General features: G+C 45.2%; 1 protein-coding gene across 1 annotated transcript; it reads left to right on the top strand.

Annotated features, from left to right (window-relative positions):
• Nucleotides 1-4,982: 4,982 nt before the first annotated feature.
• LOC124879661 lies at nucleotides 4,983-20,588 on the top strand. Its single transcript, XM_047384358.1, has 5 exons — nucleotides 4,983-5,134; nucleotides 5,926-6,036; nucleotides 12,335-12,499; nucleotides 13,977-14,087; nucleotides 20,084-20,588. The coding sequence occupies exons 1-5, from the start codon at nucleotides 5,083-5,085 to the stop codon at nucleotides 20,326-20,328; spliced, it is 684 nt and encodes a 227-aa protein (XP_047240314.1). The 5' UTR covers nucleotides 4,983-5,082; the 3' UTR covers nucleotides 20,329-20,588.
• The last annotated feature ends 7,364 nt before the right edge of the window (nucleotides 20,589-27,952 follow it).

Below are 27,952 nucleotides of genomic sequence, written 5' to 3'. Positions count from 1 at the left end.
CTACCTCTGGTGAGCACATGGACGGCCACGCGGCCCTCCAAAGAAATGCCACCCCACACCATTACTGACCCACTGCCAAACCGGTCATGCTGAAGGATGTTGCAGGCAGCAGATCGCTCTCCACGGTGTCTCCAGACTCTGTCACGTCTGTCACATGTGCTCAGTGTGAACCTGCTTTCATCTCTGAAGACCACAGGGCGCCAGTGGCTAATCCTGGTGTTCTCTGGCAAATGCCAAGCGTCCTGCACGGTGTTGGGCTGTGAGCACAACCCCCATTTGTGGATGTCGGGCCCTCATACCATCCTCATGGAGTCGGTTTCTAACCGTTTGTGCAGACACATGCACATTTGTGGCCTGCTGGAGGTCATTTTGCAGGGCTCTGACAGTGCTCCTCCTGTTCCTCCTTGCACAAAGGTGGAGGTAGCGGTCCTGCTGCTGGGTTGTTGCCCTCCTACGGCCTCCTCCACGTCTCCTGGTGTACCGGCCTGTCTCCTGGTAGAGCCTCCAGGTTCTGGACACTACGCTGACAGACACAGCAAACCTTCTTGCCACAGCTCACATTGATGTGCCATCCTGGATGAGCTGCACTACCTGAGCCACTTGTGTGGGTTGTAGAGTCCGTCTCATGCTACCACGAGTGTGAAAGCACCACCAACATTCAAAAGTGACCAAAACATCAGCCAGAAAGCATCGGTACTGAGAAGTGGTCTGTGGTCCCCACCTGCAGAACCACTCCTTTATTGAGTGTCTTGATAATCACCAAAGATTTCCTCCTGTTGTCTTTTCCATTTGAACAACATCATGTGAAATTGATTGTCAATCAGTGTTGCTTCCTAAGTGGACAGTTTGATTTCACAGAAGTTTGATTTACTTGGAGTTATATTGTGTTAAGTGGTCCCTTTATTTTTTTGAGCAGTGTATTTAGCAACAGAGTTATTGCATGGTCTTTAGGGGAGTACGAACATCATTAAAAAGGAAGAGGTTTTAGAAGTACTTGTATCCAATATTATACATTAGGACACATATGGATGATGAGCTTCATAAACAATGCCAGGCTTAGTTTGAACCTTCTTGAAAAGAAAGATTGTTTAAAACATAGTTTTCAAAAAGCCTTTCAAAGTTTCTTTAGACAAGACCTCAGTGGTGTCAAATATATCGAAGGGAGCCAGATAAAAATCTAGGAAATATCAGTATTTCCATGAAGATACAATCAAAAATAGATAACATGTAATACAAATGCTCCATTACATGCCTCAACACTAGACAATAGACTTTTTTCAACTTTTGAACTCATTAATGAAACTAATTTTTGTTTCTGCAGCTTTCATAACCCTCCCAGACTTTGTTGGGTTCAACTCTCAGGGCTGCAAGGACACCAGTACAGGCTGCAACGCAACCACCAGCGGCACGCTGCTGGGTGTCACCTTGGAAACCAATACCACCTGCTGCAACCTCCCAGACAGGTGCAATACCATCGTTCTGAATGGTGCCCCATCCACCAAGATGACCTTCACTGCTGCCATCGGTGCTGGTCTCCTGGCCTCTGTGTGGGGAAGCCTTTTGTAACTGAATTACTAAAACTAATCTATCCTTAAATCTGTTTGTGTTTTGAAGACTTTAATGAAGTGATTTCTTAAAGAAAATCTAATTCTTTATGTAATCAAAATTTCTGTGAAAATCATCTAAACATCATCTGAAAATTCTACGCAGGCAAAGTTTAACTATTGATTGAAATGTTTAACATTTAAATATTTTGACCTTTCCAAGTTCTTTGTCTCCTATTAAACAAAACCAGCTATAACTAAATAAAAAATATCTGAGAAATATCCTGTTGTGTCAAGAGTGCATTTTTATCTACACAAGACCTTCCACTCAGTTAATTTGAATTCAGGATTAACAGGAGATGTCAGATCTAGTCTACTTAAATGACATTATCCAAAGATGTTCCCAGGCCAGAACAGATCTGGACCAGGATAGATCTATATAGACGTGGAGGTCATGTGGGTCATGGAGGAGGGAATAGCTCCAAACACGGAGCAGTTCCAGCATACAGTCGTACTCAGACTCTGTGTATCTCCTGCAAAGATACTAAAGTTATTTTACATCCACCACACAAACACTGTGTCACTTCCTAATGTTTTAGGTGTGTATGTTTAATTTTGTGGATTAATCTGTGGAGACTCCTTTATGTGGAAATTTGCTTCTGTACAATATGCTTTATATATTTTAAATAAATGTGGATGTTACAGTCTTTCAAGTATTTCTAGTTCTAGATGGTTTAGGCGGCTTCTACATGAAAATAGTGTTGTGTGATTACGCTAAATGGAGTTTAAACGAAAATTCAACCTGGAAGACTCACCTCCGCTGTCTCCGCTTCAACCGATCAAAGTCAAGTCCTCATCCTTCTCCAGCCAATCATTCTTCAAGCTTCACTTTAAAAGACCTTCATTCATGGAACCACCCAATCTTCAGCCGAGCCTCGACGCTCCTCCACCCCATCTCCTCCATCCGGCTTCCAAACTCTTCCAGGCTCCCTTACCTACTCAGGCCTCCACTCCACCACCAGTCGGATCCCAGGAGAAGACATCTCTAATTCTGATTCTAAGATGTTCATCCAAGCTCACATCATTCTCAGCGTTCAGGTCTTCCTCCAGGGTCCGAACGCCAAAGAAATAATATTTCGTTAATAAACTTTTCTAATTGTCGTCCGTGTTTTCCTTATTTCTGAGTCTTTACAGTTTAAAATTACTTTTCAACCATTTACAGCCTGAGAACTGTATAATTTTAAGAAAGGAGTCCCAGTGTAGAACAATCTTGAAAAGCCACCCTTGGATTTTTGTCTAGTTAATGAACACTTTGAAAATGGGGATGTTTTTGTCCCAATATGCATGTATCCCTTCAAATTAAAAACAGGTAACTGTCAAAAAATTCACATCTTTAAAGATTATAATGTTAATTTGATGCTTTTATCAAAAGAAAGCTACATTTTTGGTTTTCTTCAATAAAGAGGCAGAGGTCTCAGAAGTACCTGTATCCAAGATTATACATTTGGTGTTATAGAATTAGGTAGAGTAATTATTAAGGTATTTTAAACACCTGATGCTGTAATTCAGTGACATTCAGTGACAACAGTTTGACTTTTTTTTAAAACATTGGCAATTTTTTTTTTATTACATTTGATTCATTTGGATTTTGCATCGTTTTACCAATGATAGCTATTGTATACATTTGATAAAAACATACCTCACTTAAACAACATTTTAGACTTTTATTGTGAAAGTGTAAAACATATTTAGCAACATATTTATTCAGGTAAGCAGGTCTTTTTGAAGAATGCATGACGTTTTTAAAGAGACAAATAGCTCAGAAATATTTGTATCAAAAATGATACATTTGGTTTCAAAGGCTTAATGTACTTAGAAACTGTTAAGTGTAATCCAGTAATGTGACTGTTAGACTTCTCTGAACCATTGCCTAGTTTTTGCTGTTATTTTTTGAATCATAATTAATAACATGTTGCACGCTTAAATGGCATTTGCATCTTCATAGCAAATGTGTGGAGCATATTTTGCAGATTTGTGTACCAATATTGTTAAAGATATATCAGAAGCTACACCTGGGCTGGCTCTGTGTTTAGTTGTGACAGCTTCCTGGAGGGGGACTAAAAGTGCACCTTCTACTGATGATACACTTGGTCCTGTCTTTCAGTGTTTGACCCTTTCTCTCTCCTAGACAAAGCTATTGGCTGAGCTTCCACTTTCACTAACTGCATGTGCTCTCTTTCATCCTCTAGACTTCATTACTGGCTCATAGTTCATCTGCTTAGCTTTCTCTCCTAGATGAAGCCACTAAAGGAGCTATAACCATTAATGTTTTTCTTTTCCTTCCCATAGAAAGTACTCCTGGATCAGTGCTTCTTTGTTCTCTTTGTGTCTCTGCTCTGTTCTCTCAAACCCCCAGTCGGTCGTGGCAGATGGCCGCTCACACTGAGCCTGGTTCTGGTTCTGCTGGAGGTTTCTTCCTGTTAAAAGGGAGTTTTTCCTCTCCACTGTTGCTACATGCATGCTCAGTATGAGGGATTGCTGCAAAGTCAACACCAGTGACTGTCCACTGTCTCTACATGCTCATCCAGGAGGAGTAAATGCTGCAAGTCACTGACTCGATGAAATCTGCTGGGTTTTCTTAGATAGAAAAACTAATTTGAAAAATAAAGTCAATCTGACTGCACTGTTAGTAGTGCATAGTTAGGATTAATTGGAATGTATGAACCTGACTTGAAATCTGTTTGAGTTTGAGTATAAATAAAATTGAATTGAATTGAATTGAATTGAATTGAATGACAGACAAGACCTCATTGACACGGATCAGGAACTAAGATACACTGGGCCTTGGTTAGTTGGAGGACATTTTTAAGTAAAAAACCAAAAGTGTAATTTGAGAGATGAACAGGTTCAGCAGCTTTCATGATTTAAAGCTCAAATGTCTGCAGATTTAATACAAAGTGTATGTTTAACAAATATTAAAATGAGAAAGAAGGAAAATCAGAGCTAAAACATGATGGAAAAATAAGTCCAGTTGTTTAAGACGTGTGAAAGAACATATGTTTAAAAAATATATCATCCAAAAACATATTTTCTTAACTTAGTGACCTTTCATGACAAGATTTTTTGCTAGTAAGGTTTAATTTTATTTTTCTCTCACCATTACTATTGATGCTGTCCAAAGTAAACAGGGAACATAATTGCCCCTGGATGTTCAGGTTCTACAATAACTTCTACTTCAACAACAGAAAGGTTTATCCTGTGAAGGTCTTGAAATCCAACATCCTTGCCAAGATATTTTAATGTTAATCCAGACCCCTCCCCATTTAAAGTCCCTTTATTTAAAGATAAACACAAAAAACCTGAAAAACCTTCTCTGCCAGTCAGGCTCCCACCCCTCACCTTATATAAATCTCTACTCTAACCAGTTCTGAAATCTGATCAGCATCAATCGCCTGGAAGAGAAGCAGCTTCTGGTCTTGAGGAGAAGGAAAGAAGGTTTTTAGTCGTTGGTCTGAAACCAAGAACCAAATCTACAGACATGGGGAAGTTTCTTTTTGCTGTTGTTGCAGCTTTTGCATTTCTGGTCTTGGGTAAGAAAGCTTCCAATAAAATATTTTCCATTAAAAAAGAAATAAATATTCAAGGAAAACAAAATTATTCTTTGTGATGTTCATCTTAGCAGTGCTACAAGGCATTAATCGGAAAAAGTGCAAAAATAAATTCAAAACTGTTATTTATTTATATTTGGGAAAGAAGTCACAATCCCATTTTAGATGAAATATCCTTCGTGGATAAAAAACAAAACAAAACGCTGTGTTTCAAAGAATTGCTTCTATGAAAAGTGGGAGAAATAATTTTTCTTTTTAAAATTATAAATCAACGGAGGTCTAGGAACATGAGTTGGATCTGACCTTTGATGATAACAGGTGGGATTCTGCACTTAAAACTATCCACATGGCCTCCATTTGTGTCGCTCTAATGCTTATTCAGTTTTTAAGTTTTGTTTAGGTGCCATTACTTTAAAGCTAAAATAGAGATACTTTCAGCCTCAGTGGATGTTAGTGATAGGTGTAATGGTTCACCTGGTCAAAAAACACCTGGTAAAGCCAACAGTTGTTTAAGATCCTCAAATTAGATCAAAATCTACTGAAGGTTTCTACATCGTGAAGTTCAATAACAGGGATTCTTTTCCACCTGCAGTCTTGATGAATCTCAGTGACAGAGTTCGGTTGTCAGTTTCCACTACAGTGTTTATTCAGTAGGGCTCAGCAGATTTTGGCAAAGTACAGGGTGTGTTTGACAGGAAAGTATCTGTACCGTGTTGAAGATGTAGAACAAGTCCTCAGGAGCCATTATTGACTGCAATCTGTGTCTGTTTCAGCGGAGTCCCTGATCTGCAACAGGTGCCGCTTCGGTCTGTTTGGTACGTGCCCGGGTAGGGATAACGAGACCTGTGCAACCAACGTCAGCGTCTGTTTCACTCAAAGACTAAGTAAGTGTGATCTTAATTACCTAAAGACATCCTAAAATGTCTCTTCACACTACCTACCTGCAAACAGGAAAGAATAACCTAAATCGCTGCAATAGCATTCAGACAATATGATGATATCTTGCACAGCTGCCAAAGTTATTTTACATCCGCTACACAAGCAGGCTATCACCTTCTAGTTTTTAAAGTGTGTATGTTAATTTAGTGTTTTATGCTGTGGAGACCCCTTTCTGTGGAAAGTTGCTGCTGTACAAGGTGCTTTTTTTTTGTGTTTATTATGTTTCAACCTTATACAGCCTGAGAGCTGTATAATTTTAAAGAAGTTCAAATGATCTAGAAAAGCCACCCTTGCATTTTGGATAGATAACGAACACTTTAAAAATGGGGATGTTATTGTCCCAATATGTAATCTGTAACCCTTCAAACTAAAAACAGGAAACTGTCAAAAAAGTGAAATCTTTAAAGATGAAAATGTTAATTGGATGTTTTTATCAAAAGAAAGCTACATTTTCTAAAGCATCACCTGGTGTGCCCAAAAAACTTGCATCATAATTGACACTTGTACTCGTACTGGTACTCGTCGTCTTCCGCTTTATCCGGGACCGGGTCACGGGGGCAGCAGACTCAACGGAGACGCCCAGACGTCCCTCTCTCCAGACACCTCCTCCAGTTCCTCCAGGGGGAGCCCACGGCGTTCCCAGGCCAGCCGAGAGCCATAGTCCCTCCAGCGTGTCCTGGGCCGTCCCCTGGGCCTCCTCCCAGTGGGACGTGCCTGGAACACCTCCCGAGGAAGGCGTCCAGGAGGCATCCGGTATAGATCGATGTGGAGGAGCAGCGGCTCTCCTCCGAGCCCCTCCCGGATGGCCGAGCTCCTCACCCTATCTCTAAGGGAGTGCCCGGCCACCCTACGGAGGAAGCTCATTTCAGCCGCTTGTATCCGGGATCTCGTTCTTTCGGTCATGACCCAAAGTTCATGGCCATACGTGAGGGTGGGAACGTAGACCGACCAGTAAATTGAGAGCTTTGCTTTTCGGCTCAGCTCTCTCCTCACCACAACGGACCGGCACAGCGCCCCCATTACTGCGGCAGCCGCACCGATCCGTCTGTCGATCTCCCGCTCCATTCTTCCCTCACTCGTGAACAAGACCCCGAGATACTTAAACTCCTCCACTTGAGGCAGGAACTCCCCTCCAACCTGAAGAGGACAAGCCACCCTTTTCCGGTCGAGTACCATGGCCTCGGACTTGGAGGAGCTGATCCTCATCCCAGCCGCTTCACACTCGGCTGCGAACCGCCACAGCGCATGCTGTAGGTCTTGGCTAGAGGGGGCAAGCAGGACCACGTCATCTGCAAAAAGAAGAGACGAAATCCACTGGTCCCCAAACCCGACCCCCTCCGGCCCTTGGCTGCGTCTAGAAATCCTGTCCATAAAAGTTATGAACAGGACCGGTGACAAAGGGCAGCCCTGCCGGAGTCCAACATGCACTGGGAACAGGTCCGACTTAGTGCCGGCAATGCGGACCAAACTCCTGCTCCGCTCGTACAGGGACCGGATGGCCCCTAGTAAAGGGCCCCCAATTCCATACTCCTGGAGCACTCCCCCACAGGGCATCACGAGGGACACAGTCGAATGCCTTCTCCAGGTCCACAAAACACATGTGAACCGGTTGGGCAAACTCCCATGAACCCTCGAGCACCCTGTAGAGGGTATAGAGCTGGTCCAGTGTTCCACGGCCGGGACGAAAACCACACTGCTCCTCCTGAAGCCGAGGTTCGACTATCGGTCGGACTCTCCTCTCCAATACCCTGGCGTAGGCCTTACCAGGGAGGCTGAGGAGTGTGATCCCCCTGTAGTTGGAACACACCCTCCCGTCCCCCTTCTTATGAAGGGGGACCACCACCCCAGTCTGCCAGTCCAGAGGCACTGTCCCCGACCGCCACGCAATGTTGAAGTCAACCATGACAGCCCTACAACATCCAGAGACTTGAGGTACTCAGGGCGGATCTCATCCACCCCCGAAGCCTTGCCACCGCGGAGCTTTTTAACCACCTCGGTGACTTCAGCCTGGGTGATGAAAGAGTCCGACCCCGAGTCCCCAGCCTCTGTTTCCACCACGGAATGCGTGATGGCAGGATTGAGGAGATCCTCGAAGTACTCCTTCCACCGCCCGATAATGTCCTCAGTCGAGGTCAGCAGTCTCCCGCCCCCACTTTAAACAGTGTTGGCAAAGCACTGCTTCCCCCTCCCGAGGCGACGGACGGTTTGCCAGAATCGCTTCGAGGCCAACCGGTAGTCCTTCTCCATGGCCTCACCGAACTCCTCCCAGGCCCGTGTTTTTGCCTCTGCCACAGCCCGGGCCGCAGCACGCTTGGCCTCACGGTACCCGTCAGACGCCTCAGGAGTCCCACAAGCCAACCACAGCCGATAGGACTCCTTCAGCTTAACAGCATCCCTTACTGCCGGTGTCCACCACCGGGTTCTGGGATTGCCGCCGCGACAGGCACCGCAGACCTTACGGCCACAGCTATGGGCAGCAGCATCGACAATAGATGCGGAGAACATGGTCCACTCGGACTCTATGTCTCCAACATCCCCCGGGATCTGGTCGAAGCTCTCCCGGAGGTGGGAGTTGAATACATCCCTGGCCGAGGGCTCCGCCAGACGTTCCCAGCAGACCCTCACTATGCGCTTGGGCCTGCCAAGTCTGACTGGCTTTCTCCTCCTCCAGCGGATCCAACTCACCACCAGGTGATGATCAGTGGACAGCTCATCCCCTCTCTTCACCCGAGTGTCCAAAACATGCGGCCGAAGATCTGATGATACGACAACAAAGTCGATCATCGACCTCCTGCCTAGGGTGTCCTGGTGCCAAGTCCACTGATGGACACCCTTATGTTTGAACATAGTGTTCGTTATGGACAATCCGTGACTAGCACAGAAGTCCAATAACAAAACACCACTCGGATTCAGATCGGGGAGGCCATTCCTCCCGATCACGCCTCTCCAGGTGTCACTGTCGTTTCCCATGTGGGCGTTGAAGTCCCCCAGCAGAATAATGGAGTCCCCGGGAGGAGCACTATCCAGCACCCCCGACAGGGACGCCAAGAAGGCCGGGTACTCTGCACTACCACTCGGCCCGTAGGCTGAAATGATAGTCAGAGACCTAAAACCGGGAGCTGGTTCCACAGGAGAGGAGCCTGATAACTAAAGGATCTGCCTCCCATTCTACTTCTAGAGACTCTAGGAACCACCAGTAAACCTGCAGTATGAGAATGAAGTGCTCTGTTAGGAACATATGGAACAATCAGATCTCTGATGTATGATGGAGCCAGATCATTAAGGGCTTTATATGTGAGGAGGAGAATTTTAAATTCTACTCTGGATTTAACAGGGAGGCAGTGAAGGGAAGCTAAATACGAGGGATAAATTTAGGCACCATGGGATAAATTTCCACTGTTATGCTGATGATACTCATATTAAACAGATTTCTACAATTTCCTTCTTTCATCTCCGGAATATTGCCAAAATTAGAAATGTCCTATCCAGGAGTGTCGTTGAGTGTCAGTTAAAAGCCTTCAGCTGATTCAAATTGTTGCTGCAAGAGTTCTGATGAAAATTAAAAAGAGAGATCATATTTCTCCTATTTTAGCTTCCCTTCATTGGCTTCCTGTTAAATCCAGAATAGAATTTAAAATTCTCCTCCTCACATATAAAGCCCTTAATGATCTAGCTCCATCATACATCAGAGATCTGATTGTTCCATATGTTCCTAACAGAGCACTTCGTTCTCAGACTGCAGGTTTACTGGTGGTTCCTAGAGTCACTAGAAGTAGAATGGGAGGCAGATCCTTTAGTTATCAGGCTCCTCTCCTGTGGAACCAGCTCCCAGTTTTAGTCCGTGAGGCAGAAACCCTGTCTACTTTTAAGGCTAGGCTTAAAACTTTCCTTTTTGATAAAGCTTATAGTTAGAGTGGCTTAGTTTATCCTGAGCTATCTCTGTAGTTATTCTGCTATAGGCTTAGGCTGCTGGAGGACATAATTACCTATTTCCCTCCCTCTTCCACATTCTCATGCTACTCTCCAATTTAGCGCTATGTATTTGTTGTTATTTTAGCTTTTAACTATGTTCTCTCTCTGGTATCTTCTGCCTAGAAGCTACATCCAGCCTGACTCTGTGTTTAGCTGTGCCACCTTCCTGGAGGGGGACTTAATGCTCACCTTGTAGTGATGATAGACCTGGTCTTGTCTTTCAGTGTTTAACCCTGTCTCTCCTGGACAAAGCTACTGTTGGAGCTTTTACTGGGACTAACTGTATGTGCACTCTTACTCATACTCCAGACTTGAAAACTGGCTCATAGTTCATCTGCTTTGCTGTCTTTCTCTTCTAGATGAAGCCACTAAAGGAGATACACCATTAATTTTTTACTTTTCTTTTCCATAGAAAGTACTCCTGGATCAGTGCTTCTGTGTTCATTTTGTGTCTTTGCTCTGTTCTCTCAAACCCCCAGTTGGGCAGATGGCCCATAACACTGAGCCTGGTTCTGGTTCTCCTGGAAGTTTCTTCCTGTTAAAAGGGAGTTCTCTTTTCCACTTTCGCTACATTCTTCTTTAGATAAAAATGCACTCTTGAAACAACAGAATGTTTCTCAGATATTTTTTATTTAGTTATAGCTGGTTTTGTTTAATAAAACACAAAGAACTTGGAAAGGTAAAAATATTTAAATGTAAAACATTTCAATCAATAGCTAAATTTGCCTGAGTAGATTTTTCCAGCCTGACTCTGTGTTTAGCTGTGCCACCTTCCTGGAGGGGGACTTAATGCTCACCTTGTAGTGATGATAGACCTGGTCTTGTCTTTCAGTGTTTAACCCTGTCTCTCCTGGACAGAAACTTTGATCACATAAAGAATTAGATTTTTTTTTAAGAAATCACTTCATTAAAGTCAAGCTGCACGGTGGCACAGTTGGTAGCACTGTTGCCTTGCAGCAAGAAGGTCCTGGGTTCAATTCCCAGCGGGGGTCTTTCTGCATGGAGTTTGCATGTTCTCCCCGTGCATGCGTGGGTTCTCACCGGGTACTCTGGCTTCCTCCCACAGTCCAAAAACATGCCTGTTAGGTTAATTGGTAGCTCTAATTTGCCCTTAGTTGTATGAATGTGTGTGTGTGCATGGTTGTTTGTGTGTTGCCCTGCAATGGACTGGCGACCTGTCCAGGGTGTACCCTGCCTCTCACCCATAGACTGCTGGAGATAGGCACCAGCTCCCCTGCAACCCACTATGGAATAAGTGGTAGAAAATGACTGACTGACTTCATTAAAGTCTTCAAACAGAGCCAGAGAAGTAAGCTTGTGGTTGCTGGTCATGGAAGCAGAAAGCCATATGGTTTCTTGGAGGAACAGATTTGTCTGTCCCCACCCAGGGATTTGTGAAAGCAGCTTGCCTGAAATTCACATCTACAAATTTGAGTTTTCTTTTTAAAAAGCTTTTTTAGGTACTTGTCTTTATTTGGCCAAGAAAAACACAATACAAATGTTACTTTTTTAGGCAGCTGCCCTTCACATATCTAACCCAAACAAAGATGCTAAAAGTTAGGCTTAGATAGAACCCAAACCACTTTTAAACCCCATTCAGACATCAAGAGACATCTCTATAAGGACATTTATCTTCTACATTTCAACCATATTTTCACATTGTTCAGACAGAAGGAAATGTTTCCTTTCCTGTCATTGTGTTAAAACCTGCTTCAAAGGTAATGGATGAGACAGACAGGACGTCATTGACACGGATGAGGAGCTAAGCTACTGATCTGTGAAAAATGCCTCAAAAGAAAAACCAAAACCAAAACCAAAACTCAGAGTTCTGCAGATTTAATACAAAGTGTAGGTTTAACAAATATTGAAATGAGACTGAAGGAAAATCAGAGCTAAAACATGAAGGATAAATAAATATCCTCCAAACATATATTTTCTTAACTTAGGGACCTTTCATGTCAAGTTTTATTATTTGTGATGCTTTATTTTTTTTCCCCATGACTATTTATGCTTTCCAAAGTAAACAGGGAACATCATTGCTCCTGGATGTTCAGGTATCTCAGTAACTTCTACTTCAACAACAGAAATTATTATTTTTTGAAGATCTTGGAATCCAACATCCTTACCAACATATTTTAATTCTAATCTACACTCCTCCACATTCCTCCCCCATCCTATAAATCAGAGATAAACACAAAAAACCTGAAAAACCTTCTCTGCCAGTCTGGCTCCCACCCACTCTCACCTTATATAAATCTCTACTCTCACCAGTTCTGACATCTGATCAGCATCAATCGCCTGGAAGAGAAGCAGCTTCTGGTCTTGAGGAGAAGGAAAGAAGGTTTTTAGTCGTTGGTCTGAAACCAAGAACCAAATCTACAGACATGGGGAAGTTTCTTTTTGCTGTTGTTGCAGCTTTTGCATCTCTGGTCTTGGGTAAGAAAGCTTCCAATAAAATATTTTCCATTAAAAAAGAAATAAATATTCAAGGAAAACAAAATTATTCTTTGTGATGTTCATCTTAGCAGTGCTACAAGGCATTAATCTGAAAAAGTGTAAAAATAAATTCTAAATTTTTTTTTATTTATATTTGGGAAAGAAGTCACAATCCCATTTTAGATTAAATATCCTTCGTGGATAAAAAACAAAACAAAACGCTGTGTTTCAAAGAATTGCTTCTATGAAAAGTGGGAGAAATAATTTTTCTTTTTAAAATTATAAATCAACTTCGCTCAGAGGTCACATCTCTGTCTTTTGATGCCACTTTTACCATAAGGACAATGGAGGTCTAGGAACATGAGTTGGATCTGACCTTTGATGATAACAGGTGGGATTCTGCACTGAAAACTATCCACATGGCCTCCATTTGTGTCGCTCTAATGCTTATTCAGTTTTTAAGTTTTGTTTAGGTGCCATTATTTTAAAGCTAAAATAGAGATACTTTCAGGCTCACTGGATGTTAGTGATAGGTGTAATGGTTCACCTGGTCACCTCAAACACATGTTTTTCTCTTGTCCATCACTACTCAGTTTTTGGCAGGTTTATTTGACAGTGTTAAAGGTGATCTCAAAATCTAAAAGCTTCTCTCCACATGTGGTAATCTTTGGTCTTCCTGATGACTATACCCACTTTTCTGCAGAGCAATTGAAGGTCCTGGCCTTCACCTCTCTAATACCCAGACATCATTTGCTTCTTCACTGGGGATCGAACCTTGCCCCTTCACCACACAGACGAAATTGAGAAAATCAGATATTCCAGAAGTAGTTCTCCAAACAGATTTAACCAAAAATGGCTAAAACTATTTTTGGAGTCAACTTGAGATTTGCCCCCTTATTAATTATTTAATTAATTTTTTGTATCCTAATCAAAATTTGTTCAGGCAATAATTGTATTTTCTCATTTTATATGCAGTTAAAGCTGTTATCAGACCACTGTAGACGGCTCTAATTGCATTGTTTTATGTACCCAAAACAACTGTACTATATGTAAGAATGGTATAGAGTGGGAATGAAGTTGAGTTTTTGCCACATTTTCTACCTACCTAAAAAATGAGGAAAACCTCAAGTTATTCAATTCTAATAGTTTTTGAAGTCCATCACATTCATGTTTAATATTTGCATGCACATTTAAAACTAAAGCCAACGGTTGTTTAAGATCCTCAAATTAGATCAAAATCTACTGAAGGTTTCTACATCGTGAAGTTTAATAACAGGGATTCTTTTCCACCTGCAGTCTTGATGAATCTCAGTGACAGAGTTCGGTTGTCAGTTTCCACTACAGTGTTTATTCAGTAGGGCTCAGCAGATTTTGGCAAAGTACAAGGTGTGTTTGACAGGAAAGTATCTGTACCGTGTTGAAGATGTAGAACAAGTCCTCAGGAGCCATTATTGACTGCAATCTGTGTCTGTTTCAGCGGAGTCCTTGATCTGCAACAGGTGCCGCTTCGGTCTGTTTGGTACGTGCCTGGGTAGGGATAACGAGACCTGTGCAACCAACGTCAGCGTCTGTTTCACTGAAAGAACAAGTAAGTGTGATCTTAATTACCTAAAGACATCCTAAAATGTCTCTTCACACTACCTACATGCAAACAGGAAAGAATAACCTAAATCGCTGCAATAGCATTCAGACAATATGATGATATCTTGCACAACTGCCAAAGTTATTTTACATCCGCTACACAAGCAGGCTATCACCTTCTAGTTTTTAAAGTGTGTATGTTAATTTAGTGTTTTATGCTGTGGAGACCCCTTTCTGTGGAAAGTTGCTGCTGTACAAGGTGCTTTTTTTTTGTGTTTATTATGTTTCAACCTTATACAGCCTGAGAGCTGTATAATTTTAAAGAAGTCCAAATGATCTAGAAAAGCCACCCTTGCATTTTGGATAGATAACGAACACTTTAAAAATGGGGATGTTATTGTCCCAATATGTAATCTGTAACCCTTCAAACTAAAAACAGGAAACTGTCAAAAAAGTGAAATCTTTAAAAATTTAAATGTTAATTGGATGTTTTTATCAAAGAAAGCTACATTTTCTAAAGCATCACCTGGTGTTCTCAAAAAACTTGCATCATAATTGACACATGAGGCTTTGTTTAGTACATAATCACCATAACCAAAAAGATTTTATATGCATTAGAAAATATGTGGCACACTTACTTAACATTTAGTATTTATATTTAGAGAATGTGTAAAATATACACTGCTCAAAAAAATAAAGGGAACACTCAAATAACACATTCTAGATCTGAATGAATGAAATATTCTCATTGAATTCTTTGTTCTGTACAAAGTTGAATGTGCTGACAACAAAATCACACAAAAATCATTAATGGAAATCAAATTAATAACCAATGGAGGCCTGGATTTGGAGTCACAGAAAATTTAAGTGGAAAAACACACTACAAGCTGATCCAACTTTGATATAATGTCCTTAAAACAAGTCAAAATGAGGCTCAGTATTGTGTGTGACCTCCACGTGTCTGTATCACCTCCCTACAATGCCTGGAGATGCTCCTGATGAGACAGCAGATGGTCTCCTGAGGGATCTCCTCCCAGACCTGGACTAAAGCATCCGCCAACTCCTGGACAGTCTGTGGTGCAACGTGACGTTGGTGGATGGAGCGAGACATGATGTCCCAGATGTGCTCAATTGGATTCAGGTCTGGGGAACGGGCGGGCCAGTCCATAGCTTCAATGTCTTCATCTTGCAGGAACTGCTGACACACTCCAGCCACATGAGGTCTAGCATTGTCCTGCATTAGGAGAAACCCAGGGCCAACCGCACCAGCATATGGTCTCACAAGGGGTCTGAGGATCTCATCCCGGTACCTAATGGCAGTCAAGCTACCTCTGGTGAGCACATGGACGGCCCTCCAAAGAAATGCCACCCCACACCATTACTGACCCACTGCCAAACCGGTCATGCTGAAGGATGTTGCAGGCAGCAGATCGTTCTCCATGGTGTCTCCAGACTCTGTCACGTCTGTCACATGTGCTCATTGTGAACCTGCTTTCATCTGTGAAGAGCACAGGGCACCAGTGGCGAATTTGCCAATCCTGGTGTTCTCTGGCAAATGCCAAGCGTCCTGCACGGTGTTGGGCTGTGAGCACAACCCCCATTTGTGGACGTCGGGCCCTCATACCATCCTCATGGAGTTGGTTTCTAACCGTTTGTGCAGACACATGCACATTTGTGGCCTGCTGGAGGTCATTTTGCAGGGCTCTGGCAGTGCTCCTCCTGTTCCTCCTTGCACAAAGGTGGAGGTAGCGGTCCTGCTGCTGGGTTGTTGCCCTCCTACGGCCTCCTCCACGTCTCCTGGTGTACCGGCCTGTCTCCTGGTAGCGCCTCCAGGTTCTGGACACTACGCTGACAGACACAGCAAACCTTCTTGCCACAGCTCGCATTGATGTGCCATCCTGGATGAGCTGCACTACCTGAGCCACTTGTGTGGGTTGTAGAGTCCGTCTCATGCTACCACGAGTGTGAAAGCACCACCAACATTCAAAAGTGACCAAAACATCAGCCAGAAAGCATCGGTACTGAGAAGTGGTCTGTGGTCCCCACCTGCAGAACCACTCCTTTATTGAGTGTCTTGCTAATCACCAAAGATTTCCCCCTGTTGTCTTTTCCATTTGAACAACATCATGTGAAATTGATTGTCAATCAGTGTTGCTTCCTAAGTGGACAGTTTGATTTCACAGAAGTTTGATTTACTTGGAGTTATATTGTGTTAAGTGGTCCCTTTATTTTTTTGAGCAGTGTATTTAGCAACAGAGTTATTGCATGGTCTTTAGGGGAGTACGAACATCATTAAAAAGGAAGAGGTTTTAGAAGTACTTGTTTCCAATATTATACATTAGGACACATATGGATGACGAGCTTCATAAACAATGCCAGGCTTAGTTTGAACCTTCTTGAAAAGAAAGATTGTTTAAAACATAGTTTTCAAAAAGCCTTTCAAAGTTTCTTTAGACAAGACCTCAGTGGTGTCAAATATATCGAAGGGAGCCAGATAAAAATCTAGGAAATATCAGTATTTCCATGAAGATACAATCAAAAATAGATAACATGTAATACAAATGCTCCTTGAACCGTCACCTTAACGTGGTGGAGGGGTTTGAGTGCTCAAATGATCCTAGAGGCTATGTTGTCTGGGGCCTAAATGCCCCTGGTAGGGTCTCCCATGGCAAACAGGCTCTAGGTGATGGGTCAGACAAAGAATGGTTCAAGAACCCCTCATGAAGAACAAAATATCGAGGCACGTGACGTCGCCCGGTACGGCGGAGCCGGGGTCCCACCCTGGAGCCAGGCCTGGGGTCGGGACTCGTCGGAGAGCGCCTGGTGGCCGGGTTGCTCCTCGCGGGACCCGGCCGGGCCAAGCCCGAACGAGTGGGCCCACCACCTGCAGGGGGAACCGTGAGGGACCGGTGCAAAGAGGATTGGGTGGCGGACGAAGGTGGAGACATCAGCGGCCCGATCCCCGGATGCTTAGGCTGGCTCCAGGGATGTGGAATGTCACCTGGCTGGGGGGGAAGGAGCCTGAGCTTGTGCGGGAGGTCGAGAGATATCGACTAGAAATAGTCGGGCTCGCCTCCACGCACAGCGTGGGCTCTGGAACCCATCTCCTTGAGAGGGGTTGGACTCTCTTCTACTCTGGAGTGGCCCACGGGGAGAGGCGGCGGGCTGGTGTGGGTTTGCTTGTTGCCCCCCAGCTCAGCCGTCTCGTGTTGGGGTTTACCCCAGTGGATGAGAGGGTCGTATCCCTGCGCCTTCAGGTTGGGGAGAGGTCTCTGACTATCATTTCAGCCTACGGGCCGAGTGGTAGTGCAGAGTACCCGGCCTTCTTGGCGTCCCTGTCGGGGGTGCTGGATAGTGCCCCTCCCGGGGACTCCATTATTCTGCTGGGGGACTTCAACGCCCATGTGGGGAACGACAGTGACACCTGGAGAGGCGTGATTGGGAGGAATGGCCTCCCCGATCTGAATCCGAGTGGTGTTTTGTTATTGGACTTCTGTGCTAGTCACGGATTGTCCATAACGAACACCATGTTCAAACATAAGGGTGTCCATCAGTGCACTTGGCACCAGGACACCCTAGGCAGGAGGTCAATGATCGACTTTGTTGTTGTATCATCAGACCTTCGGCCGCATGTTTTGGACACTCGGGTGAAGAGAGGGGCTGAGCTGTCCACTGATCATCACCTGGTGGTGAGTTGGATCCGCTGGAGGAGGAGAAAGCCAGACAGACTTGGCAGGCCCAAGCGCATAGTGAGGGTCTGCTGGGAACGCCTGGCGGAGCCCTCGGCCAGGGATGTATTCAACTCCCACCTCCGGGAGAGCTTCGACCAGATCCCGGGGGATGTTGGAGACATAGAGTCCGAGTGGACCATGTTCTCCGCATCTATTGTCGATGCTGCTGCCCATAGCTGCGGCCGTAAGGTCTGCGGTGCCTGTCGTGGCGGCAATCCCAGAACCCGGTGGTGGACACCGGCAGTAAGGGATGCTGTTAAGCTGAAGAAGGAGTCCTATCGGCTGTGGTTGGCTTGTGGGACTCCTGAGGCGGCTGACGGGTACCGTGAGGCCAAGCGTGCTGCGGCCCGGACTGTGGCAGAGGCAAAAACTCGGGCCTGGGAAGAGTTCGGTGAGGCCATGGAGAAGGACTACCGGTTGGCCTCGAAGCGATTCTGGCAAACCGTCCGGCGCCTCAGGAGGGGGAAGCAGTGCTTTGCCAACACTGTTTATAGTGGGGGCGGGAGACTGCTGACCTCGACTGAGGACATTATCGGGCGGTGGAAGGACGGTGGAAGGAGTACTTCGAGGATCTCCTCAATCCTGCCATCACGCATTCCGTAGTGGAAACAGAGGCTGGGGACTCGGGGTTGGACTCTTTCATCACCCAGGCTGAAGTCACCGAGGTGGTTAAAAAGCTCCGCGGTGGCAAGGCTTCGGGGGTGGATGAGATCCGCCCTGAGTACCTCAAGTCTCTGGATGTTGTAGGGCTGTCATGGTTGACACGTCTCTTCAACATTGCGTGGCGGTCGGGGACAGTGCCTCTGGACTGGCAGACTGGGGTGGTGGTCCCCCTTTATAAGAAGGGGGACCGGAGGGTGTGTTCCAACTACAGGGGGATCACACTCCTCAGCCTCCCTGGTAAGGCCTACGCAAGGGTATTGGAGAGGAGAGTCCGACCGATAGTCGAACCTCGGCTTCAGGAGGAGCAGTGTGGTTTTCGTCCCGGCCGTGGAACACTGGACCAGCTCTATACCCTCTACAGGGTGCTCGAGGGTTCATGGGAGTTTGCCCAACCGGTTCACATGTGTTTTGTGGACCTGGAGAAGGCATTCGACTGTGTCCCTCGTGATGCCCTGTGGGGGGTGCTCCAGGAGTATGGAATCGGGGGCCCTTTATTAGGGGCCATCCGGTCCCTGTACGAGCGGAGCAGGAGTTTGGTCCGCATTGCCGGCACTAAGTTGGACCTGTTCCCAGTGCATGTTGGACTCCGGCAGGGCTGCCCTTTGTCACCAGTCCTGTTCATAACTTTTATGGACAGGATTTCTAGACGCAGCCAAGGGCCGGAGGGGGTCTGGTTTGGGGACCAGTGGATTTCGTCTCTTCTTTTTGCGGATGACGTGGTCCTGCTGGCCCCCTCTAGCCAAGACCTACAGCATGCGCTGTGGCGGTTCGCAGCCGAGTGTGAAGCGGCTGGGATGAGGATCAGCTCCTCCAAGTCCGAGGCCATGGCACTCGACCGGAAAAGGGTGGCTTGTCCTCTTCAGGTTGGAGGGGAGTTCCTGCCTCAAGTGGAGGAGTTTAAGTATCTCGGGGTCTTGTTCACGAGTGAGGGAAGAATGGAGCGGGAGATCGACAGACGGATCGGTGCGGCTGCCACAGTAATGGGGGCGCTGTGCCGGTCCATTGTGGTGAAGAGAGAGCTGAGCCGAAAAGCAAAGCTCTCAATTTACTGGTCGGTCTACGTTCCTACCCTCACCTACGGAAATGAACTTTGGGTCATGACCGAAAGAACGAGATCATGGATACAAGCGGCTGAAATGAGCTTCCTCCGTAGGGTGGCCGGGCACTCCCTTAGAGATAGGGTGAGGAGCTCGGCCATCCGGGAGGGGCTCGGAGTAGTGCCGCTGCTCCTCCACATCGAGAGGAGCCAGTTGAGGTGGCTCGGGCATCTATACCGGATGCCTCCTGGACGCCTTCCTCGGGAGGTGTTCCAGGCACGTCCCACCGGGAGGAGGCCCAGGGGACGGCCCAGGACACGCTGGAGGGACTATGTCTCTCGGCTGGCCTGGGAACGCCTTGGGCTCCCCCTGGAGGAACTGGAGGAGGTGTCTGGAGAGAGGGACGTCTGGGCGTCTTTGCTGAGTCTGCTGCCCCCGCGACCCGGTCCCGGATAAAGCGGAAGACGACGAACGAACGAACGAACAAATGCTCCATTACATGCCTCAACACTAGACAATAGACTTTTTTCAACTTTTTAACTCATTAATGAAACTCCTTTTTGTTTCTGCAGCTTTCATAACCCTCCCAGACTTTGTTGGGTTCAACTCTCAGGGCTGCAAGGACACCAGTACAGGCTGCAACGTAACCACCAGCGGCACGCTGCTGGGTGTCACCTTGGAAACCAAAACCACCTGCTGCAACCTCCCAGACAGGTGCAATACCATCGTTCTGAACGGTGCCCCATCCACCAAGATGACCTTCACTGCTGCCATCGGTGCTGGTCTCCTGGCCTCTGTGTGGGGAAGCCTTTTGTAACTGAATTACTAAAACTATTCTATCCTTAAATCTGTTTGTGTTTTGAAGACTTTAATGAAGTGATTTCTTTAAAAAAATTTAATTCTTTATGTAATCAAAATTTCTGTGAAAATCATCTAAACATCATCTGAAAATTCTACGCAGGCAAAGTTTAACTATTGATTGAAATGTTTAACATTTAAATATTTTGACCTTTCCAAGTTCTTTGTCTCCTATTAAACAAAACCAGCTATAACTAAATAAAAAATATCTGAGAAACATCCTGTTGTGTCAAGAGTGCATTTTTATCTACACAAGACCTTCCACTCAGTTAATTTGAATTCAGGATTAACAGGAGATGTCAGATCTAGTCTACTTAAATGACATTATCCAAAGATGTTCCCAGGCCAGAACAGATCTGGACCAGGATAGATCTATATAGACGTGGAGGTCATGTGGGTCATGGAGGAGGGAATAGCTCCAAACACGGAGCAGTTCCAGCATACAGTCGTACTCAGACTCTGTGTATCTCCTGCAAAGATACTAAAGTTATTTTACATCCACCACACAAACACTGTGTCACTTCCTAATGTTTTAGGTGTATATGTTTAATTTTGTGGATTAATCTGTGGAGACTCCTTTATGTGGAAATTTGCTTCTGTACAAGATGCTTTATATATTTTAAATAAATGTGGATGTTACAGTCTTTCAAGTATTTCTAGTTCTAGATGGTTTAGGCGGCTTCTACATGAAAATAGTGTTGTGTGATTACGCTAAATGGAGTTTAAACGAAAATTCAACCTGGAAGACTCACCTCCGCTGTCTCCGCTTCAACCGATCAAAGTCAAGTCCTCATCCTTCTCCAGCCAATCATTCTTCAAGCTTCACTTTAAAAGACCTTCATTCATGGAACCACCCAATCTTCAGCCGAGCCTCGACGCTCCTCCACCCCATCTCCTCCATCCGGCTTCCAAACTCTTCCAGGCTCCCTTACCTACTCAGGCCTCCACTCCACCACCAGTCGGATCCCAGGGGAAGACATCTCTAATTCTGATTCTAAGATGTTCATCCAAGCTCACATCATTCTCAGCGTTCAGGTCTTCCTCCAGGGTCCGAACGCCAAAGAAATAAACTTTCGTTAATAAACTTTTCTAATTGTCGTCCGTGTTTTCCTTATTTCTGAGTCTTTACAGTTTGAAATTACTTTTCAACCATTTACAGCCTGAGAACTGTATAATTTTAAGAAAGGAGTCCCAGTGTAGAACAATCTTGAAAAGCCACCCTTGGATTTTTGTCTAGTTAATGAACACTTTGAAAATGGGGATGTTTTTGTCCCAATATGCATGTATCCCTTCAAATTAAAAACAGGTAACTGTCAAAAAATTCACATCTTTAAAGATTATAATGTTAATTTGATGCTTTTATCAAAAGAAAGCTACATTTTTGGTTTTCTTCAATAAAGAGGCAGAGGTCTCAGAAGTACCTGTATCCAAGATTATACATTTGGTGTTATAGGATTAGGTAGAGTAATTATTAAGGTATTTTAAACACCTGATGCTGTAATTCAGTGACATTCAGTGACAACAGTTTGACTTTTTTTTAAAACATTGGCAATTTTTTTTTTTATTACATTTGATTCATTTGGATTTTGCATCGTTTCACCAATGATAGCTATTGTATACATTTGATAAAAACATACCTCACTTAAACAACATTTTAGACTTTTATTGTGAAAGTGTAAAACATATTTAGCAACATATTTATTCAGGTAAGCAGGTCTTTTTGAAGAATGCATGACGTTTTTAAAGAGACAAATAGCTCAGAAATATTTGTATCAAAAATGATACATTTGGTTTCAAAGGCTTAATGTACTTAGAAACTGTTAAGTGTAATCCAGTAATGTGACTGTTAGACTTCTCTGAACCATTGCCTAGTTTTTGCTGTTATTTTTTGAATCATAATTAATAACATGTTGCACGCTTAAATGGCATTTGCATCTTCATAGCAAATGTGTGGAGCATATTTTGCAGATTTGTGTACCAATATTGTTAAAGATATATCAGAAGCTACACCTGGGCTGGCTCTGTGTTTAGTTGTGACAGCTTCCTGGAGGGGGACTAAAAGTTCACCTTCTACTGATGATACACTTGGTCCTGTCTTTCAGTGTTTGACCCTTTCTCTCTCCTAGACAAAGCTACTGGCTGAGCTTCCACTTTCACTAACTGCATGTGCTCTCTTTCATCCTCTAGACTTCATTACTGGCTCATAGTTCATCTGCTTAGCTTTCTCTCCTAGATGAAGCCACTAAAGGAGCTATAACCATTAATGTTTTTCTTTTCCTTCCCATAGAAAGTACTCCTGAATCAGTGCTTCTTTGTTCTCTTTGTGTCTCTGCTCTGTTCTCTCAAACCCCCAGTCGGTCGTGGCAGATGGCCGCTCACACTGAGCCTGGTTCTGGTTCTGCTGGAGGTTTCTTCCTGTTAAAAGGGAGTTTTTCCTCTCCACTGTTGCTACATGCATGCTCAGTATGAGGGATTGCTGCAAAGTCAACGCCAGTGACTGTCCACTGTCTCTACATGCTCATCCAGGAGGAGTGAATGCTGCAAGTCACTGACTGGATAAAATCTGCTGGGTTTCCTTAGATAGAAAAACTAATTTGAAAAATAAAGTCAATCTGACTGCACTGTTAGTAGTGCATAGTTAGGATTAATTGGAATGTATGAACCTGACTTGAAATCTGTTTGAGTTTGAGTATAAATAAAATTGAATTGAATTGAATTGAATTGAATTGAATGACAGACAAGACCTCATTGACACGGATCAGGAACTAAGATACACTGGGCCTTGGTTAGTTGGAGGACATTTTTAAGTAAAAAACCAAAAGTGTAATTTGAGAGATGAACAGGTTCAGCAGCTTTCATGATTTAAAGCTCAAATGTCTGCAGATTTAATACAAAGTGTATGTTTAACAAATATTAAAATGAGAAAGAAGGAAAATCAGAGCTAAAACATGATGGAAAAATAAGTCCAGTTGTTTAAGACGTGTGAAAGAACATAGGTTTAAAAAATATATCATCCAAAAACATATTTTCTTAACTTAGTGACCTTTCATGACAAGATTTTTTGCTAGTAAGGTTTAATTTTATTTTTCTCTCACCATTACTATTGATGCTGTCCAAAGTAAACAGGGAACATAATTGCCCCTGGATGTTCAGGTTCTACAATAACTTCTACTTCAACAACAGAAAGGTTGATCCTGTGAAGGTCTTGAAATCCAACATCCTTGCCAAGATATTTTAATGTTAATCCAGACCCCTCCCCATTTAAAGTCCCTTTATTTAAAGATAAACACAAAAAACCTGAAAAACCTTCTCTGCCAGTCAGGCTCCCACCCCTCACCTTATATAAATCTCTACTCTCACCAGTTCTGACATCTGATCAGCATCAATCGCCTGGAAGAGAAGCAGCTTCTGGTCTTGAGGAGAAGGAAATAAGGTTTTTAGTCGTTGGTCTGAAACCAAGAACCAAATCTACAGACATGGGGAAGTTTCTTTTTGCTGTTGTTGCAGCTTTTGCATCTCTGGTCTTGGGTAAGAAAGCTTCCAATAAAATATTTTCCATTAAAAAAGAAATAAATATTCAAGGAAAACAAAATTATTCTTTGTGATGTTCATCTTAGCAGTGCTACAAGGCATTAATCGGAAAAAGTGCAAAAATAAATTCAAAACTGTTATTTATTTATATTTGGGAAAGAAGTCACAATCCCATTTTAGATGAAATATCCTTCGTGGATAAAAAACAAAACAAAACGCTGTGTTTCAAAGAATTGCTTCTATGAAAAGTGGGAGAAATAATTTTTCTTTTTAAAATTATAAATCAACTTCGCTCAGAGGTCACATCTCTGTCTTTTGAAGCCACTTTTACCATAAGGACAATGGAGGTCTAGGAACATGAGTTGGATCTGACCTTTGATGATAACAGGTGGGATTCTGCACTGAAAACTATCCACATGGCCTCCATTTGTGTCGCTCTAATGCTTATTCAGTTTTTAACTTTTGTTTAGGTGCCATTACTTTAAAGCTAAAATAGAGATACTTTCAGCCTCAGTGGATGTTAGTGATAGGTGTAATGGTTCACCTGGTCAAAAAACACCTGGTAAAGCCAACAGTTGTTTAAGATCCTCAAATTAGATCAAAATCTACTGAAGGTTTCTACATCGTGAAGTTTAATAACAGGGATTCTTTTCCACCTGCAGTCTTGATGAATCTCAGTGACAGAGTTCGGTTGTCAGTTTCCACTACAGTGTTTATTCAGTAGGGCTCAGCAGATTTTGGCAAAGTACAGGGTGTGTTTGACAGGAAAGTATCTGTACCGTGTTGAAGATGTAGAACAAGTCCTCAGGAGCCATTATTGACTGCAATCTGTGTCTGTTTCAGCGGAGTCCCTGATCTGCAACAGGTGCCGCTTCAGTCTGTTTGGTACGTGCCTGAGTAGGGATAACGAGACCTGTGCAACCAACGTCAGCGTCTGTTTCACTCAAAGACTAAGTAAGTGTGATCTTAATTACCTAAAGACATCCTAAAATGTCTCTTCACACTACCTACCTGCAAACAGGAAAGAATAACCTAAATCGCTGCAATAGCATTCAGACAATATGATGATATCTTGCACAGCTGCCAAAGTTATTTTACATCCGCTACACAAGCAGGCTATCACCTTCTAGTTTTTAAAGTGTGTATGTTAATTTAGTGTTTTATGCTGTGGAGACCCCTTTCTGTGGAAAGTTGCTGCTGTACAAGGTGCTTTTTTTTTGTGTTTATTATGTTTCAACCTTATACAGCCTGAGAGCTGTATAATTTTAAAGAAGTTCAAATGATCTAGAAAAGCCACCCTTGCATTTTGGATAGATAACGAACACTTTAAAAATGGGGATGTTATTGTCCCAATATGTAATCTGTAACCCTTCAAACTAAAAACAGGAAACTGTCAAAAAAGTGAAATCTTTAAAGATGAAAATGTTAATTGGATGTTTTTATCAAAAGAAAGCTACATTTTCTAAAGCATCACCTGGTGTTCTCAAAAAACTTGCATCATAATTGACACTCGTACTCGTACTGGTACTCGTCGTCTTCCGCTTTATCCAGGACCGGGTCGCGGGGGCAGCAGACTCAACGGAGACGCCCAGACGTCCCTCTCTCCAGACACCTCCTCCAGTTCCTCCAGGGGGAGCCCACGGCGTTCCCAGGCCAGCCGAGAGCCATAGTCCCTCCAGCGTGTCCTGGGCTGTCCCCTGGGCCTCCTCCCAGTGGGACGTGCCTGGAACACCTCCCGAGGAAGGCGTCCAGGAGGCATCCGGTATAGATGCCCGAGCCACCTCAACTGGCTTCTCTCGATGTGGAGGAGCAGCGGCTCTACTCCGAGCCCCTCCCGGATGGCCGAGCTCCTCACCCTATCTCTAAGGGAGTGCCCGGCCACCCTACGGAGGAAACTCATTTCAGCCGCTTGTATCCGGGATCTCGTTCTTTCGGTCATGACCCAAAGTTCATGGCCATACGTGAGGGTGGGAACGTAGACCGACCAGTAAATTGAGAGCTTTGCTTTTCGGCTCAGCTCTCTCCTCACCACAACGGACCGGCACAGCGCCCCCATTACTGCGGCAGCCGCACCGATCCGTCTGTCGATCTCCCGCTCCATTCTTCCCTCACTCGTGAACAAGACCCCGAGATACTTAAACTCCTCCACTTGAGGCAGGAACTCCCCTCCAACCTGAAGAGGACAAGCCACCCTTTTCCGGTCGAGTACCATGGCCTCGGACTTGGAGGAGCTGATCCCCATCCCAGCCGCTTCACACTCGGCTGCGAACCGCCACAGCGCATGCTGTAGGTCTTGGCTAGAGGGGGCAAGCAGGACCACGTCATCTGCAAAAAGAAGAGACGAAATCCACTGGTCCCCAAACCCGACCCCCTCCGGCCCTTGGCTGCGTCTAGAAATCCTGTCCATAAAAGTTATGAACAGGATCGGTGACAAAGGGCAGCCCTGCCGGAGTCCAACATGCACTGGGAACAGGTCCGACTTAGTGCCGGCAATGCGGACCAAACTCCTGCTCCGCTCGTACAGGGACCGGATGGCCCCTAGTAAAGGGCCCCCAATTCCATACTCCTGGAGCACTCCCCACAGGGCATCACGAGGGACACAGTCGAATGCCTTCTCCAGGTCCACAAAACACATGTGAACCGGTTGGGCAAACTCCCATGAACCCTCGAGCACCCTGTAGAGGGTATAGAGCTGGTCCAGTGTTCCACGGCCGGGACGAAAACCACACTGCTCCTCCTGAAGCCGAGGTTCGACTATCGGTCGGACTCTCCTCTCCAATACCCTGGCATAGGCCTTACCAGGGAGGCTGAGGAGTGTGATCCCCCTGTAGTTGGAACACACCCTCCGGTCCCCCTTCTTATGAAGGGGGACCACCACCCCAGTCTGCCAGTCCAGAGGCACTGTCCCCGACCGCCACGCAATGTTGAAGTCAACCATGACAGCCCTACAACATCCAGAGACTTGAGGTACTCAGGGCGGATCTCATCCACCCCCGAAGCCTTGCCACCGCGGAGCTTTTTAACCACCTCGGTGACTTCAGCCTGGGTGATGAAAGAGTCCGACCCCGAGTCCCCAGCCTCTGTTTCCACCACGGAATGCGTGATGGCAGGATTGAGGAGATCCTCGAAGTACTCCTTCCACCGCCCGATAATGTCCTCAGTCGAGGTCAGCAGTCTCCCGCCCCCACTTTAAACAGTGTTGGCAAAGCACTGCTTCCCCCTCCCGAGGCGACGGACGGTTTGCCAGAATCGCTTCGAGGCCAACCGGTAGTCCTTCTCCATGGCCTCACCGAACTCCTCCCAGGCCCGTGTTTTTGCCTCTGCCACAGCCCGGGCCGCAGCACGCTTGGCCTCATGGTACCCGTCAGACGCCTCAGGAGTCCCACAAGCCAACCACAGCTGATAGGACTCCTTCAGCTTAACAGCATCCCTTACTACCGGTGTCCACCACCGGGTTCTGGGATTGCCGCTGCGACAGGCACCGCAGACCTTACGGCCACAGCTACGGGCAGCAGCATCGACAATAGATGCGAAGAACATGGTCCACTCGGACTCTATTTCTCCAACATCCCCCGGGATCTGGTCGAAGCTCTCCCGGAGGTGGGAGTTGAACACATCCCTGGCCGAGGGCTCCGCCAGACGTTCCCAGCAGACCCTCACTATGCGCTTGGGCCTGCCAAGTCTGACTGGCTTTCTTCCTCCTCTCCAGCGGATCCAACTCACCACCAGGTGATGATCAGTGGACAGCTCAGCCCCTCTCTTCACCCGAGTGTCCAAACATGCGGCCGAAGATCTGATGATACGACAACAAAGTCGATCATCGACCTCCTGCCTAGGGTGTCCTGGTGCCAAGTCCACTGATGGACACCCTTATGTTTGAACATAGTGTTCGTTATGGACAATCCGTGACTAGCACAGAAGTCCAATAACAAAACACCACTCGGATTCAGATCGGGGAGGCCAGTCCTCCCGCTCACGCCTCTCCAGGTGTCACTGTCGTTTCCCATGTGGGCGTTGAAGTCCCCCAGCAGAATAATGGAGTCCCCGGGAGA

This window comes from Girardinichthys multiradiatus, chromosome 13, assembly GCF_021462225.1.
Source record: "Girardinichthys multiradiatus isolate DD_20200921_A chromosome 13, DD_fGirMul_XY1, whole genome shotgun sequence".
Taxonomy (NCBI): Eukaryota; Metazoa; Chordata; class Actinopteri; order Cyprinodontiformes; family Goodeidae; genus Girardinichthys; species Girardinichthys multiradiatus.
The sequence above is the reverse complement of the archived record's forward strand: the minus strand, read 5'-3'. Positions and strand labels throughout refer to the sequence as shown.

Coding starts and splice junctions, on each gene's coding strand:
- LOC124879661 (XM_047384358.1), top strand. CDS start 5,083: ATGGGGAAGTTTCTTTTTGCTGTTGTTGCAGCTTTTGCATTTCTGGTC. Junction 12,500..13,976: donor TTTTGCATCTCTGGTCTTGG/GTAAGAAAGCTT, acceptor TGTCTGTTTCAG/CGGAGTCCTTGATCTGCAAC. Junction 14,088..20,083: donor CTGTTTCACTGAAAGAACAA/GTAAGTGTGATC, acceptor TTGTTTCTGCAG/CTTTCATAACCCTCCCAGAC.